Here is a 23,093-nt window from a genome sequence, read left to right as displayed (position 1 = left end):
ACTACCAGATTTGAATAATCAGACTTACTCTTCGTTTTCGATAAATCGAAAGAAAACCCATTCGTCCTCCCAACCGAAGGCTCTTCTCCAGCAACCTTGTTCTTCCCAAGGATTTCCACGGCCTGTATGATTGCTAACACACAAAGATATCGGAATAGAATACATTACCGGGATAGACGCAATGTTCGTTCATGTCCATAAACAATGGATCACTCGTAGTGCTTTGCTACTCTGAGTTTACTTTTGTTCACCTTCCCATCACCAGGAGACATAGGCCAATGTGGAAGGAGGGAGGCGATAACCAGCCATGGCAGTAAGTAAAAGCAATGCAAAATAACAAATTACAAGAGTTGATAACCTACACAGGGCGAGAGGCAAAGCGAAACATATCTGAATGACGTTTCACGAACTGTGTGCATTCATCAGGCAAAGAAATCCAAAACGTGTAAGGGAAATTCTGAAGAAAGCATGGATTTTCACCACCAGGACTCGAACCAAGGACGTTCGCTTGAGGCCAGCGATGCTTTACACTCAGCTAAGGTGTGCCTATCAACCCAGCAGCGACCGATCGACACTCTCTTCAGACTTCGTAACTTACACTTTCTGCGATTCCACACATTCGGGTGAGATAGAGCCCCCACTTGACCCACACACAAAGGTTCTAGGTCAGTTTGCCGAAAACAACTTCGGCGAGTGACATTTCATTACCGTGGGCGGGTCAAAAACCACGTCGATAGTTGGACAAATCTCGACAGGCACACTTCGTCGATTTTCTGTTTAAGCCATTACCAATATTAGGACTCGGATGGAGAGCCAAGGATAACTTTATAGAAAAGATAAGGACCCACGGTTCTACAAGTCACGCTATAATACCCGCTAACACCACCAGTTACTAAACAATCAGCTCATGCCATAACATTGCACGACACTGACCAACGATACTGACGTTCTACAACTAACTGCCTAACAGCTCGTAGGAGAGGGTTTTTTCGACTACACAGCATTTCGCCGCAGTCTTACACACCTGGTACCAAAATACAGAGTGAAAAGGATTGTTAAACTGGCCTTCAGAATAACGAAAATACTTGTACCTTGAAACATTAGAAATGCCTCCCCGCTGTGCGTGTTCATGTACATGTCCAGTACCACCAGTACCACCACGTTAGCTGGTGTAGGCGGAACATTGTCAGCTGCATTTCGGGCTCTGCGCCCTGCTCACGTCAGAGCTGTGGAAGATGGCAAGCTCGCTAAGTAAAGGTCTGCAGTCCTGACTCGTCGCGGGTTTTTTTGTCTTCATGCGGCCTCTGCAGGACAGCTCCAATCGCTCAGTTTCGCATCTCCCGGAAAAAGTCTCGTTTCTTCCCCTCTCATTTTGCATATCCAACCTTGACTAGTTGGGGTTTGCCTCGCAACGTTTGGCCAGTAAAATCGGGATAAGCGTCCATGATAGATTCACCAAGATTTAAAAGGATTTCATACCCACGGCTTACAGTTTTTTCAGTGAAATTCGGCGACAGGGTCGATGGTGAAATTATAGGTAGGACTCAGACAGCAGTCAGGGCTCTCACAGCAGTCAGGGCTCTCACAGCAGTCAGGGCTCTCACAGCAGTCAGGGCTCTCACAGCAGTCACTGCCCCTATCACCAGTCATACAGTCATAGTAAAAAAAAAATAATAATAAATAAAAAAAAAACCCGCTAATACCCGTCACCAGTCCCAAACAAGTCACAGAGAGCCAACAACAAGTCACAGAGAGCCAAAAACAAGTCACCAGCTTTGATGTATGACATAGGTAGGTTGCCATTTGAAAGTATGGAGAACGAACGCGTTCAAAAGTATGCTTTTCACCGCTGATGTATGACATGGGTAGGTTGCCATTTGAAAGTATGGAGAACGAACGCGTTTAAAAGTATGCTTTTCAGCGCAAACAATTTTTCCCTATTTCGATCGTGTTCTTGCTCAGTTTCGCTCCTTGTAGGGAAGATGTAGCTTGTTCCCGGTAATGTCGACGTTTTCTAGATGCGGTGGACGCTTGGAGAGATCAGCTGTGGCGATGTCGGCACGGAATGCGACTCGAAATTGCAAATTTGTATCGCTGATCCCATCGCAGTATTCGCTCTCCAAACAGGAGCGAGAGGGAGGGCAGCGATGGCCTTAAATCGTCATGGCAAGCGTAATTCACCAGCCAGCGACTGCTTCTTGTCTTCTCTTTCACTTACATTACGCTGGATGGGAGTGGATGAAGAAAAATATTGATATCGAATCGCCGGGACACAATAATTATTGGACACATAAAGCAGTACTACTTGCACACCATAATTATGTATCTAATATTGACTAAGTACGAGGTCAATATAGGAAATAAAAGCCGAGTAAAAGACCAAGGCGAAGCCGAGGTCTTTTACGAGGTTTTTATTTCCTATACTGACCAAGTACGAAGTCAATATTAGATTTATCACGCCAAACAGTCCGTATTTCAAATTCCAGAACGATAACCTCATGAATCCCGGTTTTATGATTGCACAACCGTTGCACCACCACCTACTCATGCAGTGACAATGCTGCACTAGGGTGCGCACCGTTCAACTGCGCAACCCCTAAGCAGTCAAATATAAGCAGTCAATATGGCCCTAAGGAGTGAAATATGCAGGAATATTAGGCTGCTTAGGTATAGCAAAAATCAATGGGAGTCAATACTAAGAGAGTGATAAATGCATGTATTCTGACTCCGTGCACGCGTGATCGAAAAAAGGGCAAGTCGCGGCATTCTGTGATTGGTTTGTGGGCACCACAACTGGTTTCTCAAAAGACGCAAACTGTGACTGGTGTGTGAGTGATTTTGACTGTATGACTGACTTTGGGGACGGTAACTGCTACGTGGAACGTGACTGCTGTCTGAGGCCTACATATTACTTCGTCGAAGTGTACTCGCCGAATATGTTATGCAGCGTAAAAATCAACCTGTGAAGCAGCGCAGTCGCTAAATGTCATTCGCCAAATTGAACACATCGAAATGGCAGGTGCCTAACCTACTACACACAAGAGTGTATTTCACTATTTTTGACTACGCGAAGATCGAGAGTTGATCAAAATCATTCCTGCTGAAGTCGGAAAGAAAACCCCTTATCTTTGTTGATCCCGTGAATGCGTTCAGTTCAGTCGTTATAATTATTTCGAAGTGGATTCCGTGACAAACCGGTGGGTGACTTTGTGACTTTTCTTAGCGATATAGAGAAAATAAGGATGCAAATATTTCAAACACATGTGCACGTACATGTAGTTGGGAAACGTACCTTGTGCCGCTTTTACTTTCGCCGCCAATTTGCCTATTCCAAGATGACAAAGACAAAGATTTACCAACAAATAAGCATAACAGTACCAACGATCAAGCAGTTTCAAATTATATCTTAGGTGCCTGAGAGTAATGAGATCCATCCTGCAAGGCATTAGTGATGGCAAGGATTGTGCTTCAATAATACTAATCGAATATAGCTCCGACTTTTGAAGAGCTTTTCAGATGGCAATAAAGACAAAATAATGTCGTTACACGAATAGGCCCAGAGGTCGCCCAGTGACCAGATGCCAGCAGATGGGAAGACAACATTAGGATTAACTGTTTTTTTTGTCTACAGTGTACATGGCTCTTTTGACAGCGGGGCAACTTGCCCCAAACATAATGCACTGGTTTGACGTTGTCGACAGATATACATGTATGACCGTAATTTTTTTAACGAGCAAGGAAAGTGAAATAGAGGATGAAGATCGATGTGGAGCGCGAGCCCCGCGCTAAAACGCCTTCGCTGGCTTGCAGCGCTGGTCCAGCGCATCTAGTGGACTCGAGTTTGGGCTCATTGTCTACCTCTCGTCCGGGCCTTTCGGGATGCCCAAGATGATGACAATTGTCCCAGGGAAACTAAAGTTACGTGGAATTTCAGGTAAAGATTTTGAGGGCACAATTCTCCACATACATTGAGTTCAGTCCATAACGGGTTGATGTGAGCTATATACGTGCTGTATTATTTTTACTAGTGGTTAATTGCACTTGTAGCCAGGCAGGCACAGTGAGTTGGTCTAAGACCATGATTGAGAAACGAGAGGTACCAGGTTCAAGTCCTGCTTGGAAGCGGAAGGATTTTTTCCAACCGTGCTGCGACCCACAGTTAATTGGGAACTCGTTGCCTGGCATGAGTAAAACATGGATGTGGCAAATGGGATTTATGCCTTTGGCCTCTGGTTGGTGGATCTGATCTATCCTCCCCCACCGTTTAGGATCCGCATCTGACGCCTTATCATGGGGTGGTGGCGTCCCACGGAAGCGGAAAGGTGGTTCTTGACCAGGGAGTTGTACGACTCCTTGTTCTTGACGTGCCCGGTACGCAAACCCGTCGAATTTTCTATTTTATTTTTTTATTGCACTTCTATCATGATGTTATTTCTAACACCTTTCTATTACAGTACTTAAAGGGGAAGTTAAGGCAAAAATTAAAATTTCACCAGTTGTAGTCTTCGGGGTGCTGAGTCGAATGGTCTTGGTCCGAGAAAGCTGAGACGCTCCCTTCCTACTTGAATCCCAATCGAACTCGCGCACTTCCGCCGAAACTGGGTGACTGCACCCTACTAGATGGGGATTTGTATGCAAAATGTCACCAAAAGCGCCATTTCGTTCTTATAAAAGAACGGATGACCGCGATTGGCCCATATGTTGTAGTCTTTTGGACGCTGAGTCGACTGGTTTTGGTCCGAAAAGGCTGCGATGCAGCGTTCCTCCTTTATTCCCAATCGAACATGGTTGAACAAGCGGTCACATGCTCCTGCGTTCACCAGTCACCTGGTCACCGTGCCTGCAGGGTACAACTTACTAGCCTGTTTGACCTTTTTTGGGTGCAGTCCTGTCACTCGAGTTGAACTCGAGTTGAACCTTGGTGTGAAAGTTGTCGCCTGCTGGCGTGTTGACCAGGTGATTTGGGCACCCAGGAGCACCTGACCGCTTGTTCAACCATGTTCGATTCGGAATAAAGGAGGAATGCTGCATCGCAGCCTTTTCGGACCAAAGCCAGTCCTCTCAGCGTCCAAAAGACTACAAAATATGGGCCAATCGTGGTCATCCGTGCTTTCATCAGAACGAAATGGCGCTTTTAGTGACATTTTGCATACAAATCCCCATCTAGTAGGGCACAGTCACCCAGTTTCGGTGGAAGTGCGCGAGTTCGATTGGTATTCAAGTAAGAAGGGAGCGTCTCAGCTTTCTCGGACCAAGACCATTCGACTCAGCACCCCGAAGACTACAACTGGTGAAATTTTGAATTTTGCCTTAACTTCCCCTCTAACTTCAGTTTCTTTGGTTGTATCCTTTAGCTCAGTATTTTTTCCCACTGATGATAGGATCGAGAAAATCGATTCTGGGTTTCGATAATATTTTTGCGCACTTTTCGTACTTCGAATTATGCATTCGAATTTGACTTGAAGTGACTTGCAGAAGATAGGTACGACGAAAAAGTTCCAATTACACGGAATGTTCGAATTATACCGTATTAGTATTATTATTATTATTATTATTATTTATTCTTCTTTTACTAGGGAATTCCCAACAGGCGTCAGCGCCTTTTTACAGGGAACCCTAGGTATAATTTGATGGATGAGCGAAATTCAGCTGGTGAACTAGACATGCGGCAAGCCGGTGGAAGTGTATTCCACCTGGCAGCGCCCAAATAAGAAATTGCACTAAAGCCATATCGGGTGTTAGCGGGGGGCAGAACAAGAGCAGCAGAGACTTGGCCACGGGTGGTGGCTGCAGTGCGAGCACCATGGGCGCGCAAGGTAAAGCGGTCTCGCAGAAGAGGACTAGCAAGTCCATTCAGGCAGCGGTAAACAAATACATAGGTTTTGAAGTTGAGGCGTTTCTCAAGGGCGTACAAGTTAGTATGACTGTATAGAAGAGTGGTGGGAGTCATTCTATCCAACGAAAATATTCTCTTTAATGCTACGCGGCTGGCAGTAAGAAGCTTGTCATATAGGGTTTGTGATAAGCAATGAATATATGCAGTGCTGCCAAACTCAAATGTGGACTGAATGATCGATAAATAGAAAAGTCGTTTGCCAAAAATGCTGATATTCTGCTTTGCATGGACAAATGCTCCGACCTTCCTATTGACAGTTGCACATACTGCATCCACTTGGGTTGAGAAAGACAGATGTTCGTCAACCAGTATTCCTAAGTACCGAGCGTAAGCAGATGGGGCTATGGAAGTGCCCCGTATTCGAACTAGAGGGAGTCTACCTGTATTAATAATTTTTCGAGTGCAATAATTATGTATTTTAATTATTCAAGGACAACGGTGGGACGCCATTCGCTGTACGCACATACTTCACGTACTTGGTCCGACTTAATAAAATGCGCGTTCCGTTTCGAACGTCAACCAAACAAATTCAAAAAATCTCAGGACGGAATTAACTATCCAGCGACCCAACACTGTCCTTCAGTTGTCAATTTGTGATGTTGAAGAAGAAATGCCTCCAACTCCAACGGAGGCAGCGCCTCAGGACCCTAGTCGATTCCAGCATTTTGCGTCCAAATTTTGTCGTCAGAGGACTCCTGTTGCTTCTCGCGCAACACAGAGAAGGCCTGGTGCTGAAATCAACACCCCACTGTGATGGGAAATTGTCACGGAGTACCAGAAACTCCTGGGCGATCATTCTCGAGTGCCTCCTGGCGGATTGAAATCGCTGCAGTCGCTGTTTTCTTGGCAGAATTTCAGCAAACGCGTCATCCACAAACTCGTGCAGAAAGCACCAGCATCGCTCCATCCAGTGTGCTGATCTCTCTCGCAGTCGTTCACGATGTGGCGGCGGACGAATCAAGATCGAGAAGTGGATCGAAATAAATAACCGCCCTTGAGGTCGACTTTCAAGCGACAACCTGCAAGGAAAACTGAAGCGCAGAAAGGGTGAATTATCGAGATATCCTGCGGATACGGTGCGTGAATGGTGCGGAGTCCTCGGAGCCGCGATCGATATGCGTCACAAGATCGCCAGTCTTTGGGGCGAGTGGATTCGTGAAACAGGCAGGGAAGAGCACACAATGTGGTCTGACTGCATGACAGTCATGTTGCGTGGACGCAGATGCAGTGCTGCCAAACCGTCCGATTTTTAAGACAGTGTCCGATTTTTGAAGGGTCTTCCGAAAACCGGTCCGAAAAGGGAAACGTCCGAAAGCAGCCAAAATGTCGGAGATCATTACTTTCCTATGCAGAAGTCCTGTACTTTCACTTTTCAGCGCAACTGAAGGCACAATTACAAATCACTGTACATTTGCTTCTAAAAAGGCAAGCGCTTGGCTGTGGAAGTGCAAAGTAACATGCCTGGATCAGGCTGGATGGCATGTACGCTGACAGTCTGTACAGAGTCAGTGTGCGACCACACTCATCATTACAAAATTCATGACAATTCTGGGGTTACCATGGCAACGAAGCGAATTTTCATGGTGTTTCAGGCGATATTTTGAATTCTCTGTAAAAAGAATTACCGAGGAGAAAAATTCGCACCGTGTGGCCAGCCTTGGCGGTGAAGGGTGTCCGATTTTGCGGGAAAATTATTTGGCAGCACTGCAGATATATCAGACTCAGTACGCGCGCGGCACATGGTGGTGAGAAGTGATTTTTTATGCGTGGTGGTGGTGACCGGTGGTGTACTGGTTTGCCTCATTTGAAGGGAAAGATAAGCGAAAACACCTACAGCCACCATTCTAGCAGTCGTACTGCACGAGGAGGAGGCGAAGTCGAACGTCTAAATCGTGCCTATGGAGTGAACAAATCAAGGAAGCGCAGTGTAGCTTGGAAGAGATGAAAAAACTGTCGACGTTTTGCAGGTTGACGCACTTGCAGATGCGCCCTGAGGCACCAGCAGAGATGAAAACTAGAAGGCCAGGCCAAGAAACGACACAGTAGTTAACTATCTACCGTCTCTTGGTTGATTTTTTAGTACAGGTGCTCCCTTTTTACATATGCTTGAGTTTTGAGGCGAAGCCCACATTATAACAAGTCGGACCAAGCACAAACTAGTACTCGGGGAGACCCAATCTGATGACAACATGAACAAGGATGTTGAGCAAGTTTCTTTAAGCAGCTGCAGGTGTTGGAAGCTGTTTATTTTCGTACACGTGACCCTGTCTTATGCAAGCAAAAGGAACATGTTGTACTACCCACACTCTTCAAATAGTATGTACTCACCATTTCTGTCCGCAGGCACCCACAACTGCAACATTCATCTACTGCTACCATTCTCAGATCCACTGCATACGTTCACACTACCGACGTTATGCATAACCACGAGCTGCTGCATACCCACCCTCCTAATCATTATTATTATCCCTTGAATATTGCCCTCTATTGAATATTTAGTGTCCATCTGTGATGGACATTGAAAAACACAGTGGCCCCCGGGGCACCTAACACGCTAGTATGGTCCTCCATCAAATGCATTGGACATATTGCACATACTTTGTTCTTGGGCTTCAGTCTCTTCGGCCTGTGTCTCGCCCTCGCCAGCATCTTCGGAAATTAGAAGAAGACAGAAAGAAGGCTCAGTAGTCGTGCATACATGTAACAAATACAATCACATATTTAGCAGCTTCGCCGTGATTTCATCTACTACACCTAATATTATGTACATGTAATTACAGAGGCAATTTGCTTTGGTTCTGCAAGAGTGCTCAATGCCTGATTCAGGCAGAGCGGCGTACACAAAGGCACACAATGAAAACCTTGGCAAATTGACAACGTAATTAATTTGCCAAGGTTTTCATTGTGTGCCTTTGTGTACATGTAATTACACAGTTGCTGTCTGATGATCGGTTAAAACCGTGCAACTCAGAGTTACAGAAGAAACGCTTTTCGTCCCTCTCAAGTGTGTGTACATGTAATTACATGTAGTTATATTTCAAATCCGTCTTGGCAAACGATGCCTGCAGTAATGGACACGGTTCCATGAACAAGACCGTTCAGTCCTTTACTCCTCAACTATACTTTAATATATACATGGATAAGGACGGCTCATCAGGTGTGCAATAATGGACCCGAATGGAGAGCCAAGGATATATTTATAGAGAACAAAAAGGACCAAGGAACTACAAGTTACGCTATAATGTCCACTAACACCACCAGTTATCACAAAATCAGATCGTGTGATAACATTGCATGATACTGACCGAAGGTACTGACGTTCTGCAGCTAACTGCCTATCAGGTCTGGCTCTTTTACATAATAATATTAATACTCAATCTGCGGACAGAACTGTTTCGTCCTTTGTGGACTCGTCAGCGCAGCACAGAGGAAATGAGGCCGAACCTGATAGCAATGGAAATAAAAATTTCCAATCAGGCCCGAACGTACCTTGCCAGAGTGCTCAAACTGACAAGTCAGTGAGCTCTGCATAATAATATTATTATGTACATATTCAAATCCGTCTTGGCAAGCGATGCCGGCGGTAATGGACACGCTACCATGAAAAAGACCGTTCAGTCATTTTCAGTGAAATAGACTTCAATGAATACATACCGGATGTAGGACTTATTATCAATATTTTATTGACCCTCCCTTGCATGCTTTGCACCGCTCAAGCAACAGTGTTTGGCGAAAACTGCATTGTTGAAATAGGACACTGCAGTGTTACACACTGCTCCTTTCTTCAGGTAAAGTCATCTTGCCCCATTCATAATTTATGATGGATACCGACTTACCCGGAATGTTGTTTAAATTCAAAGTATACTGGCCGGTGTTTGCTTTCGGAAGTTCTTCTTCAGGAATCGTATCAACGGTTAGCGCCTTTAACAAGCTTGCCGCAACTAAAATGATGTACAGTAGAGAGAAAGGCAGCCATTTAGTGAGATCGGATACGAAATACACTCGGATGAAGAGCCAAGGATACATTTCTAGAAAATGAAAAGGACTAGAGAACTACAATAATGTAAGCACAATTTTTGAGGCGTATCCAATTTCGAAAGAAAAGGTGTCAGCACCAACGTAATCCACGCAGTCAAGTAACTGAAGGAAGCCAATTAGGTAACCAAACGTTTTCGTTCCCTTCTCATCATGGGTAAGTACAGAGGATAATGGAAACATATCAAAATACAGCAATTTATGGAGCTACAGCAAAAGCATAGATCGAGATCCTCACGCTGACATTTTTCCATTATTCCCTATACTTACAAGTCATATGATGAGAAGGGAACGAAAACGTTCCGTTACCAAATTGGCTTACTTGACTGTGTGGATCACGTCGGTGCTGACACCTTTTCTTTCGAAAAAGAACTACAAAGTTACTCTATAATGCCCACTAATCAGGATAGTGACTAAACAATAAGCTCATGCGATAACATTTCACGACACTGACCACTACCAGCTCTAGCACATCCCGGACGCGCACTCCAACAGCCTTCCAACTTGGAAGGCTCTAAGTTCTATTTTATTAACATTAGGTGGGGAAGGTTATATTGTGCTGTGGCCAACTGAACATACTTTTTAGGCAATTATGATAAGCTATTCTTGTCAAACATAGGTGTAGGAGGTAGAATACACAAGTCTTCACAAGTCGCAAGCAGCCAGCTTGCGACGACAGAGACTGAGCCGCCTCACTGCCTGGATAAAGCATCAGCATTTCCATTACTGGCACCCGCGCGATAGAGAACGTCGAATGCAAACAGCCGGAGGGCAATGAACCAACGGGCCACACGAGCATTCCCGCTGCTATCTTGGATGATCCATTGCAGAAGGCGATGGTCCGTGATGAGGGTGAAGTGCCGACCGAGAAGGTAGGGCGCAAACTTTTGCAGCGCCCACTTGATGGCCAAGCCTTCCTTCTCAATGGTAGCATAGCATCGCTCACGGGGAAGTAGTTTCCGGCTGGCATAGGCGATGGGATGTTCCTGCTCCCCCACCGTCTGGGTCAACACGGCACCAATAGTAGGCCTCTCCCAGCAAGTCGTCCTCGGACAGGTCGACATGACCTGATGTCGGAGTATGGGGCACAGGATCCTGCGGGGGCGCACCAGTTGGGTCAACGAGCAATGCGACTGACTCGTTGCGCTTTCGACATTTCAAAGCAATGTGCCCACGTTCGTGGCAGTGGTAGCACCGCGGCGGTATTGAACCGGGCGCTCACTTGGGCGGGAGTGGTGGCCTGGTTTTAAATGTACCAGGACCGGGCCCTTGCCAGGAGGGTCCATTGGCGTCGGTGGTGCCAGTGCCCCATGGAAAGAGCCGGATCCTGGGCCCTTACTCCCAAAGCCTGTCGCCCTAGGCAAAGGTGTAGCTGGGTGACCAGTTGGGTTAGCAGAGACACTTGGTCCGTGGGGTCAACGCCTTCACACCCAGCTGGAGTCGACAAACTAGGGGCACCAACTGACACATCGCGCAGTGGTGCCATTTGCGGGAGCGATTGGTGTGCTTGGAAGCGGGAAGACTGCTGCATTTGGGCTAGTAGTAGTAGTAGTATTCTTTTATTTATAGTGGAGAAACCAAAACAGGCACACGCCTAATAACAGTGGACCCACTGTGTAGGGTGGTGGAGGGGGGGGGGGAGATATGGCTAATGGTAAATAGCGGCGACGAAATAGAGCAGTTCCAGCACAGCTACAGAAACATGGGCGTAAAGCTATAAGCAAGCAAGAATGTTTTGCAAAACGCTTGACTTGAAGGCGGCCGGTTTGGTGATGCCTCGGATATCACCAAACTGGCCGCCTTCAAGTCAAGTGCTGCCTCGTCCGTACGCTTCCAGTGCTGGAGTTCTCGATATGGCTGGCGCAGCAATCGCTGGGTCACTCGAGGGGCGTAAATGTAAGTGTAAGTAGTTATGTGATTGGAAGGCCAACGGGAATGGGAGAAGCAGTCTCTAAGACCATTCCCGTCACAATCTTGCTGCGCCCAACAAATGCAACGTTCAATGCTCGAAAACTTCAACGTTCCAGACTCCTCTTGTCTTCCGGAGAAACAGCTGACTCCATCATGACATATACTGACTTACCCGGAGTTGTGGCTGACATCTGAATCAACTTGGATATATCATCTACGGCTGAAACGGGGTTTTGGTTCCCGGCAAGGCTATCAACCAAGGTATTAACCAGGCTTGCTTCATCTAAATGGACAGTACCAAAAATAGAAAAAAATGGAGTACATGTATGACCGGCGTTAGAATAGACAGTCTGTTGTTCAATTGTCCCTTTCCCCATCCTTCCCCAACCAACAAAATTCATTTAAAAACGCACACACAATCTGACCATTTGACGCCAATCACCAGAGGCGATGATCAGCAGAAACTATAGCAACTTGTGCTGGGATTGCACTATTCAACAGCTTGCAAGGCTCAAGAATTGATCGCCAGTATTCAGCCTGGTCTACACCACACGGCTAAGAAGTGGCTTTTCTGACCAGTAAATCCCTACTTTTTGGTGTGTGTGTTTTTTTAATTTCCCAACCACACATCACACCATAATATGGTGCTCCGGTATGCACGGCCAGTTGGTAATCACCAGGAGAATGACATTTTTTTAGAAGGAGTCTCAGAAAGAGAAGAAGGACGTGTGTGACCATAATCTTCGGGAATCGAACCCACACAGAGCCTGATCATCGCGGCACAAGACCAGGCCTTGGCAACTAAGCCCAACCCTTCCATCAGGGCGGAAGCTCCCCGTGTCGAATGTGTGGGAATGCATGCGAGTCGGTTGCCCATATCCTATGCGAGTGTTAGAAGCTCGCTGGACGTGATTACTTGGTGCGCCATAATCAGCTGGCCTATCTGGTCTACTGCTTGCTCTCTCGTCTACATGCCACATACCACGTGAAGACAAGTACTGTAAGCACCACTGTGATCCGATGCTTGAGCATACCAAAACCAATGCAACGGTACAAGAGCATCCTGCACCTAAGGTCAGTAAGGATGACGTGCCTGGAGCTAGAGATACTTCACACACCAACATCGCTCCGCAGGACCAGAAGATCAATATTCTGTGCGATTTCATCATCCAGTGCGATCGCTTCATTGAGCACAGACGGCCTGATATTGTTCTCGTTGATGGACCTGCCAAGAAGGCCCTGATCAATGACATTGCTGCACCTTGTGATCCACGCGTTGCTGAAAAGGAAGTTGGGAAACGTGCCAAGTATCAACTTCTTGCCCGCGAAATCCATCGGCTATGGCAAGTTGAGACTCAGATTGTTCCTGTTGTAGTTGGGACTTTGGGCACTGTTTACAAATAGTTGCCAGGATGCCTTGACACCATCGATATCACCAGCTACTAATGCTCTGTGTCTAAATTGCAAAATAATGCTCTCCTTGGCTCGACAGCTATCCTGCGTGAGGTCCTTGATTTGTAATACTCTGGAGTGGGTGGCGGAGTTCTTTTGGTCCTATTTTCCTCCAGATCCTCTCGTGTTTCCAATGATCAATATTTAAAAAAGTGTTGGGTGTTTCTCTCTGTTCTTTACCTACCAGCATAGTTAATATCCATAGATGCATGGTCCCACTTTTGGCTGCTGGATGCTAGCCCGGTGGGTACCTCTCTACGGGATTCGGCCTAGTGCTGATGGATAATAGTAATAAAGCAGGTCGCGTAATGAGGCAGCATAAATATAGATGTACAAAGTCATGATGCCTCGTCCGCTTCTGTCCTGGGGCCACTACCCTGTGCATTGCAGCGGCGAGCAAAACCAGCTCAGGCTGAGAGTTCCCCCCGTGATTGCTTGTCCAAGGCGCGTATTCTGAGCCCACTCAGATCGGTCATGGTCTTCAGCGGCATGTCTCTGGCAGCAACACTTGCCTTGACTGTCATGGCGAGGTTCGATTTCGGGCGTACACGCACAATAGTGAAATCGCGACGGAAGTAGTTATCCATTTCCTACTGTGACGGGGCGTCTGAGGGCATCCTCAGAACATGACCTAGCACCCGGAAACGGCGGACAGCAGCGGTGTGCGAGAGTGGCTGTGTGTGTGTGTTCGGGAATATAGGTCTTTGCTGGAGATGATGGCGGGATACCTAATTCCGAACAAGTTCCGTAATTGACGTCTATGGAAGGCGTTCAGCTTCTCCAGTGCAGCCCCGTCCGTCCCAAGTTTTGTAGTTGTATAACAGTAGGACGGTGTCATTGTAGAGAAGAATGCTGGTTTCCTCGGATACAAGTTGACTTCGTATCCAGAGCGGATACATGCGGCCATACGGTGTTGATGCTTGGTCCATTCGTCAGCTCAATTCCTCCCCCAAGAGGGAACCTAGATGTGAAGCCACTCTGTCCTGGTGCTGTTAATTAACGTTGAGTGACCAGTCACCCAGGCCGTCAGCTATCACGGGTAAGGAGTTGTCCAGCCACTGTCGCTCAGTCGAATAGAAGGAAATGTCATCGGCATATCCCGTTTCCTGTGGTACTGCTGCATCAGTGTCTGGGCGTGGTGGTAGCTTGCTTCGTGTCTCCCGCAGTGCTGCTTCCAGATAGCAAACGAACAGAATTGGACTCAGCACATCACCCTGTGGTGTACCTAGCGTGCTAACAAACGCCTCCGCTTAAGTGGCACCCACTTTTATAGAGAGTGTCGTACAATGCAAACAAGTGGTGAATCAGGCATGTCTCGTCAGGTCCAGTAATCGCTGACATACCAAGGAGCTTTGTGCGACTAATGGCGTCGAATGCTTTCGACATGTCGAGGCCAAGGACGTGGCAATCCCACACAAAGTGGGTTGTTTTAGCTGAAATCCAGCGCTGTGTCCACACCACATAGGCAGTGCCACGGCCAGGCCTGAAACCGGAACCTACAGGTGAACAATAAAATATCACTATTCTTATGGTCTCACCATGCCGTAGTAAGTGGTGAAGTACAAGGCGCAGAAAAATGATTAGAGGACATTAGAGTATCCATCCCGGGATCCAACTCCCAGTGAAAGAAATACTTGCTGGCTAAATCAGAGCGGATCTGTATAAGCTTCACTAGCACCATTGATAACACGATTGAATCCAGCCAGAAGCAGTCCATGTTTGGCCATTTGTATTTATTCCCGTAGCTATGCAGAAGACGTTACTTCAGTAACGTCTGGCGCTAACCAGGGTCCACACAGCTTTAATTTGGTATTTGTTTGTGTGTTTGTGTCACGCATGGCGCTATCCGTATCTGACGGCAAAAAAGCATAGGATGTTATAATTTTTTCAATTCTCCTATTTTTTTTTTAAGGCATATCCTGGGATTCGAACCCGCACTATCGCCCTACATGCATTCCCCCATACACTTCGCATTCATACCCATTCTTCCAAGTTGCTTCACGTTCTCCCTTCGCCGTGACTGCGCTCACACAGACAGAGTAACCCGCGGCCAAGTCAATTATTCCCTTTCCTTACCCATTGTGCAAGCTCAAGCTGGATACAGATCTATTTCATTCCTTGGTGCTGACCGCTTTAATGCGCTTCCCGAATCCCTTCGCACAAATCATATCCCCAATTCATTTCGCCAGGAACTTAACAATTTCATTCATCTTGGGCACCCTGTAAGAAGACCTTAGGGTCTGTTGGGAATGCCCAAGTAAAATAATAAAATACAATCCAAAATACAATACAATTATCTTGCGTTTGAAAGCCCTATTTGAATATTGCGGGCAGCTGTATGTGGCCAGCTGTGTTTGATGGTACGGTACGGTACGGGAGACGGTGTCGTATTACCCTCGATCGTACCTGTCCCGTACCTATCCCCTACCGTACCGTGCCATCAAAGACGGCTGGCCACAATGCATATTCAAATAGGGCTTTCAAATGCAAGATCACAATGTGAAACAACTTGGAAGAATGGGTATGAATGCGAAGTGTATGGGAGAATGCACGTAGGGCGATAGTGCGGGTTCGAATCCCAGGATATGCCTGAAAAAAATAGGAGAATTGAAAAATTTATACCATCCTATGCTTTTTTTGCCGGTAGATACGGATAGCGCCAGGCGTGACACAAACAAACAAATGTATGCGAAGTGTATCGGGGGATGCATGCAGGGCGCGCGATAGTGCGGGTTCGAATCCCAGGTTATGTCTTAAAAAAAAATGGATTTTTTAAAAGAATTTATAACATCCCTATGCTTTTTTTTTGTCTAGGTCATCAAGGCAAAAAAAGCATAGCGTAGGGCCCTGAGCTTCCAAGCTCTCTCGTTTATTTAAAGGATTCCCAAAGGCTGTTCACCTGTCGAAGGGTTTCCTGTTTTCTCTTGAGTAATGAGATCCGTGGAATGGAAAACTGGTAAGAGAGGAGGAAGAAAAAAAGAAGAGTAAGAAAGGAAAACGAAGAAGCAAACAAAAAACTAGATTGGAGTAAGCAATAGGATAATGTAAGGCACACAAAGCATAATAAATCAAAGACAGAAGAACAATGGGAGGATAGCAGAGTGGCATCTAATCCATTACTCGACAGTGAAAGTTATATTTAAACAGATGGAAGCCGGCTTGCTACTTAAAAATCAGACAGGGAGGATACACAAGGAAAAATAGAGGAGAAGTATCGACGATGAGTTCGGCTTTCGCTCCTATTTCGTAATATGGGTTGTATATCTAGGAGTTCCTTGCTCTTGTGTCCTCCTCGTATGATCTTCTAAGCGAGGCCTCTTCACATCTTTGGTTTTCGCGACCAACGGTATGTGCGTTTCAGAATGTTCCCGTGCTCTCAAAAAAAACATTGTTCAGCTGATTGTCGAGAAGCAGTCAGAGATTAATAATTCAATAGTAATGTCGCATTTGCGCTGCAAGATTTCATTTATTTTACTGAACTGGCCGGATAACTTGCTTTCGTGGGTTCAGAGTTTCATACTGCCGAAAGCGTGTAGCAGTTTCATTTCTGCAGCAATGTCGTTTGCTGCAGTTGTGAGTGGAAATAGATAGGCCCTTCATGTGCTGTGGAGGCCTGCTGGTAAATTCAATACATTCCTGCTGTAGGTGCATGCATACTGTGGGTATGTACTTCCTCCGCGTCATTAAAATTGTCGCTTCCCGAGCGATTTTTCGAAAATTATTTGTCCACTCGAAGGGCAAAGAAATCAGCTAATAATTGAGGCAGAGCATTGTCGACGGACCAAGCTTTAGTTTGTGGCCCCCCGTTTCGCTGCACTTGCACCTAAGGTCGACGTCTTCATCAGACTTTGAGGCAGACCCTTCAGCACTCCACAATACGCTGAACAAGACGCGCGTTCAAATTCAGGTCAAGAAATTCCGTTTTCAGGCGATCCATGCCCCCAGTTGGCAGGCGATGAAGGCAAGCTAGCATTTTTCAAGTACACTGTAACGACCTTCCAGTGGGATAGGGTAAGCAGTTCCGCGCCTTCTTTCCTTGGCAAGCGCTTCGCTGGTTTTGTTGGTGTTTTCAGACCTGCTACCTTCGCAGCAACATGCGCCACAAGTAGCGCATTTTAGGAATTCGAGATCACTTTCAATTTGTTTGTTCTTGCCATCGTCAACTTCAGCAGTTCGTATTCAGGAGAGATACCAGGATTCTTATACCCGAGCTTGCAGTCTCGACAAATGCCCACGCGAACGATGTGGGACGGCATGAACTCCAGAAAACGAAATGCGCTCTGGGGCGGAATAGTGCGGAGCGCGATGAATTCACTTGGTGCGGAAGAGAGCTGACAAAGTTCGAGACCACCACGGCTTCAGTGACAAGTAGACATTGCGCAGGAAGGGTCAAACCAGTGTTCGAACACAGAAAACAGCGATTCCGACAGTCTGACTAAGACGAGCCAAGTCACAAATATTGCGATGTGCGAAGCGACAATTTTAATGACGCGGAGGAAGTACAGTAACAAAATGTTTGCCTGCACCTTTGTAGGTTCATACATGATAATAAAAGCCGGCTGGCATGGCATAATAACATTTTTTCATTTTTGCAGTGGCTATTAACCTCGGATGGTTGCTCACATTCTGTATCGCTTTTTGTGCATTGAGCAATAGAGATGACTACTAACTGAGCCTCTGGATCCATAAAAGAGGGGGCTTTACGTCATTTATGAAGGTTTTATCCCTTTGGGGGTTATCTATACCATGGCATTGCTGTATACAAGCAAATCTCTCTTTAAAAAAACTAGGTCCAAAATCTTTATCTTTCACAGAGCTATGGGCGTTTCAATAAGTGATTTATACATCGCTGAATACGCAAAACTCAACTTTCAAAATCCAAATGCATTTTTCTCAATACTGCGCAAAACGACATAAGCTCCCTTTTCGGATCTAGAGGCCCAAATACATCATGTCGTGACCTCACCTAGGTAGAAAACATTGCGAAAAATGTCTTCAAGGTTGCTACGCGTCGCACTCATCTGCATGGTTACCACAGTGAGTGTTACCCTCTATACACATACCCGTGAGGACGCCCAAACACCTGTGGGAGCCAGCCATCACACTGCTCCTTTCGCAGGGTTCATCAGATGAAAATCTAATCTATATTATTGTATCCGGATTCGACTGATGGAAAATTGCTAATCAACTGCATGCAACGGATCTGCATCTGGATTCAACCAAACAATCACAGACTATTATACACCATTTGTCTCTTTTTCGTTACAAGAGTACATGTACTGCAATCATAGTTAGCAAACCACATAGCAAATAGAAGGCGAGAGAGAGAGAGACAGGGAGAGACAGAGACTTAGAGAGAGAAAGAGAGAGAAAGAGAGAGAGAGGAGAGAGAGAGAGAGAGAGAGAGAGAGAGAGAGAGAGGGAGAGAGAAAGGGAGAGAAAGACAGAGAAAGAGAGATAGAGAGAAAGAGAGACAGACACAGAGAGACGGAGAGAGAGAGAGAAAGAGAAAAAGACTGGTAGATGGAGAGAGAGAGAGGGAGAGAGAGAGAGCAATAGATAGACAGAGCGAGAGAGGCATAGAGGAAGAGATGAACTCGCAACAGCAAACGAATGTGCTAAAATTCATAATTCGTACAGATAACTTGCTACGTCATTTTTATGCCGTATATGGAGACAAGAAGCAATAATAAGGTACGTTCTGCGATCAGAAATACATATTGACGAACAACAAGAATGTTTTCCAAAATCGATTTTCATGTCACAGTGATGAGTGTAATTTTGTCACTGAAAGTTTACCATGACGAACAATTATTACTCCATCTGTGGACAGAACTGTTTCGTCCTCTTGGACTCATGAGGCGCATCCTAGAGAAAATGAGGCCGAACGTTGTAGCAATGAAAAACAAATCTCTCCAAAGCCAGGCCCAAACCTACCTTGCCAGAGTGCTCCAACTGACAAGTCAACTGCGCGTTACGCAAACAGAAAAGGAACTACCCCACACGAGAGTGCTCAACTACTGTAAGAGGGTGAGAGAAATACTGAATCTGCTTCGTCCTTTTTGGACTCATCAGCGCAACAAAGAGAAAATGAGGTCGAACACTCAAAGTATACATTCTATAGTGTGAGCCAAAAAGTAAATAAAGTGCTAAAGATAGGCTTTACTTTTTGTCTCACCCCTTTACACTCAGCTTTCGTGTCACATTTTATTTTCTCACATCTTTGCCTTCTATATAGCATTTTATTTCGTTCTGGGCACGCACTATTATAAGGTATACTTTTGATCACATTCTCTCTCTCTCTCGCTCTCTCTCTCTTTCTCTCTCTTGCTCTCTCGCTCTCTCTCTCTCGCTCTCTCGCTCTCTCTCTCTCTCTCTCGCTCTCTCTCTCGCTCTCTCTCTCTCGGTCTCTTTCTCTCTCTCGCTCTCTCGCTCTCTCTCTCTCTCTCGCTCTCCCTCCCCCATCCACTCTTGGTGCGTCTAGGTGGCCATGAAATCGACACCCTAGGTCGGCGGAGCTCCCTAATCCTCACCACCACTGTCACGATTCAGGTTGTGCGTGCTTCCCCTAGCTGCATCTCATGTTTGGCATTTAAGTGGTCCTTGTAAAAAATTAAAAAATTAAAAAAACTGTTTTGCAGGGTAAACCTTCGGTCACGCACGATATTCCACTGTTGAGTGTGACGTGAAAATTGATTTTAGGAAACCTTTCTTACTTCGTTGATGTTCAATGATGATGGCAGATTTTATCCTATTTATTTATCTGTTGTATCTGTATTCATTTTATATCGATATGAAACGAGCATGGCTGCCCAATATTATTATCCGCCTGCTGGAATCTGAATCAATGTCAACGATTATTATGGCAGCCTGTACAGGGACTGTGGAGTTTCTGTTCATTGGACTGTTGCTAAGAAGAAGAGAGTCGTGATGATGTCATAGCTGGGGTTTCCTGATGAACAATAAGCCACACTTAAACTACCTCTAAAGTATACTGCTTATTACGTATAGAGGTATCATCAAAGTGTCAGTCTCCTCAGTGTCCTATTTCTGAAATAGGTAGTTATTCACAACCGGACACACTTCTTCGGAGGGGTACAATGTCACGTGACTCTATGCCCTAACCAATGATTATGTGCCTGTCCAGCCAGGTTGTGTTTTCACAGAATACATGATTCTACATGCCTGTACTATAAGTCTTTTCTGCATACAGTGTAGTTGTAAACTTTCCACATGGTGATAATTATTTTTCGAACGTTATCCTCTTTACTAAGGAGCCATGGCCTTATCAATTGTAGGTTTGATTTGGAATGGAATATTCGTCAATTTTCGCTACAGATGCAACATACATGTACCAGTACCAGTATGCAAGATAGCAACTAGTGACTCCACTAGCAACTAGTGACTCCACTAGCAACTAGTGACTCCACTAGCAACTAGTGACTCCACTAGCAACTAGTGACTCCACTAGCAACTAGTGACTCCACTAGCAACTAGTGACTCCACTAGCAACTAGTGACTCCACTAGCAACTAGTGACTCCACTAGCAACTAGTGACTCCACTAGCAACTAGTGACTCCACTAGCAACTAGTGACTCCACTAGCAACTAGTGACTCCACTAGCAACTAGTGACTCCACTAGCAACTAGTGACTCCACTAGCAACTAGTGACTCCACTAGCAACTAGTGACTCCACTAGCAACTAGTGACTCCTCTAGCAACTAGTGACTCCACTAGCAACTAGTGACTCCACTAGCAACTAGTGACTCCACTAGCAACTAGTGACTCCACTAGCAACTAGTGACTCCACTAGCAACTAGTGACTCCACTAGCAACTAGTGACTCCACGTCACAATCAGACTAACCTGTGGTTGACGAGGCCGCGTTGAGCAAGTCGCCCAGGTTGGTGTCCTCGATTCCAAGGTTACTTGGCACCTGTCTTGCCGTTCTAACTGGCACTGCTGAGCTCAGTGTTGAGAACGCCAGAAGAAAGAGAGCTGGAAGCAGGCCTTGGAGGACCATGGCTTTTGCCATCTCTACCAGCAATGCTGTCATGAGATGAATGCTAAAAAATGACACTACTTTCAACTGGACCTGCTTATACATATGCTTCTCTGAACATGTGAGAGCAAATCCAGCTGTTGCAATGATAAAGATATTGTGTTGGCAAGCACACAGGGCTGTGACTGCACGGAATCATCAACCTGTAAAAGTCAAGGAGATCTCTGCTGTCGGTGGTGGTGTTGTGGTGCCCAGCACATTGCATATTGCGGGAAATTATAGCGAGTCAGTGCGGGTCATTCCGACCCATCTGTAACTGTCGACAATTCCAAGCTGTCGCGTACAAGGGAGGGGGGGGGGGATTGCACCAATACCACAATACTACTCTATCGTTGAAGCGGTGCATGTAGTCACTCTACATGCTAATTGTTAAGTGTGCAAATTAGCATCTAGAGTGGCTAACCCCTCTAGTTGTGTCCATTCACCTTACAAGTATTACTTGACAAATTGTCTTCACTTCATAGTACTGCATACATGTACATAAAGCGTTCCTCTCACTGAATGGGGCAGAACTTTGTCGGAGTGAGAACAATGGATGGCGTCACCAAATTCCTCAAATACGCAGTGCACACTCGTGAGACCTAGGGCACTTCTTCGTCTGGCACCAAGATTTCTGCGGGTCATTCGCATTCGTTATCTTCTATTCACGTGACACGAATACTTGCCTGCAAGAGAGCCGCATTCATATTATTCTTTTCCCACGAAGTAACAAAATACATAAGGGATTGTGGCATCTACCACTAACCAGGATCCACAACACATACTTATTGTACTACATGTATAATTATGGGTAGCCATCAGACGCTCAAACAGAGCGCAATCCTTTGCCACGACATATAAAATATACACTCTCGCAGCTTTGGGACCCGATCTTATTCGGTATTTGGTATGAATGCATGCTCTGGCGCATTTATGCCAAGTGCCCGTGGCTATGAAGAGTTGTGGGCATCAGAATCAGCTGGTAAAGGTATGCACTACTTGTACTATATCCCCCTTCGTCTCCAGGTGCCTACTACACAGTCTATGAGTGAGGCGATTAACATTTTACCAACGCAGAACAGCCTTGTATGAAGATCACTTGTCGGGATGTCGGGGGTGTCAGGGTCTGCGTTTCTGCCGCGGGATAATGCTAGGAATGCTCGTAGCTACACTCTTGTACGTACTAGATTGTCTAATCATTTCGTGGAACCAATTTGAGATTGACAGCCACGGAGACTGTGTTGGAAGGGCGCGCGAGTAGAACTGCTCCATGAAACACTGCGTACACAGCTTGCGCTCAAAACTTTCTACCTACATGCATGTATACCCAGTTTACATCACCGTCACAATCGCTTATGACCACTGACCATAGTTGAGGACACCTCCACGACGAGAAGTTCAAATCTTGCTTAGAAGCAGTGATGCTCCAAATGGTGTTTTCTTCGAACGGATAATTATTACCTCGAATGTTGCTTTGGCGAACGAACGGATATTCTATATGCATCTGTTCTGGCTCCATCACTTCACTCAATCAGACCCAACAGCCATATTTAAAGCATATCACGTGGATAGTAAATATCCAATGGTGAAAGAGGAAATTTGACCGAAGAACAAGCTTCACAGTTCTCAGAACATATTTTTTTCCTTCTCATGCTCAACACAGTCACCAAAGGGGATATTATGGTTGGAGCTGCAATGCAGCACGAATCCTCGGGTATTCGAATATTCTTCCTCCGTTCGAATATTCTTTCTGGTGTCG

The 23,093-nt window shown here is 45.8% G+C and overlaps 1 protein-coding gene across 2 annotated transcripts in view; it reads right to left on the bottom strand.

The window, feature by feature from the left end:
* Window positions 1–21,644, bottom strand: part of LOC135819568 (uncharacterized) — a 34,401-nt gene extending 12,757 nt beyond the window's left edge. Inside the window, exons 1-6 of one of the 2 annotated variants that reach the window (XM_065332797.1) lie at window positions 21,160–21,644; window positions 12,015–12,125; window positions 9,733–9,837; window positions 8,495–8,545; window positions 3,293–3,325; window positions 29–133 (exon numbers count right to left, since the gene is read on the bottom strand). In XM_065332797.1, coding sequence (XP_065188869.1) covers window positions 29–133; window positions 3,293–3,325; window positions 8,495–8,545; window positions 9,733–9,837; window positions 12,015–12,125; window positions 21,160–21,400 — 646 coding nt within the window. In that variant the 5' untranslated portion in view covers window positions 21,401–21,644. The remainder of the gene's footprint in view (window positions 1–28; window positions 134–3,292; window positions 3,326–8,494; window positions 8,546–9,732; window positions 9,838–12,014; window positions 12,126–21,159) is intronic. The other variant, XM_065332796.1, reaches the window with a different exon arrangement.
* Window positions 21,645–23,093: the final 1,449 nt, after the last annotated feature.

The sequence above is a fragment of the Sycon ciliatum genome, chromosome 6 (genome assembly GCF_964019385.1).
Source record: "Sycon ciliatum chromosome 6, ocSycCili1.1, whole genome shotgun sequence".
Lineage (NCBI taxonomy): Eukaryota > Metazoa > Porifera > Calcarea > Leucosolenida > Sycettidae > Sycon > Sycon ciliatum.
The sequence above is the reverse complement of the archived record's forward strand: the minus strand, read 5'-3'. Positions and strand labels throughout refer to the sequence as shown.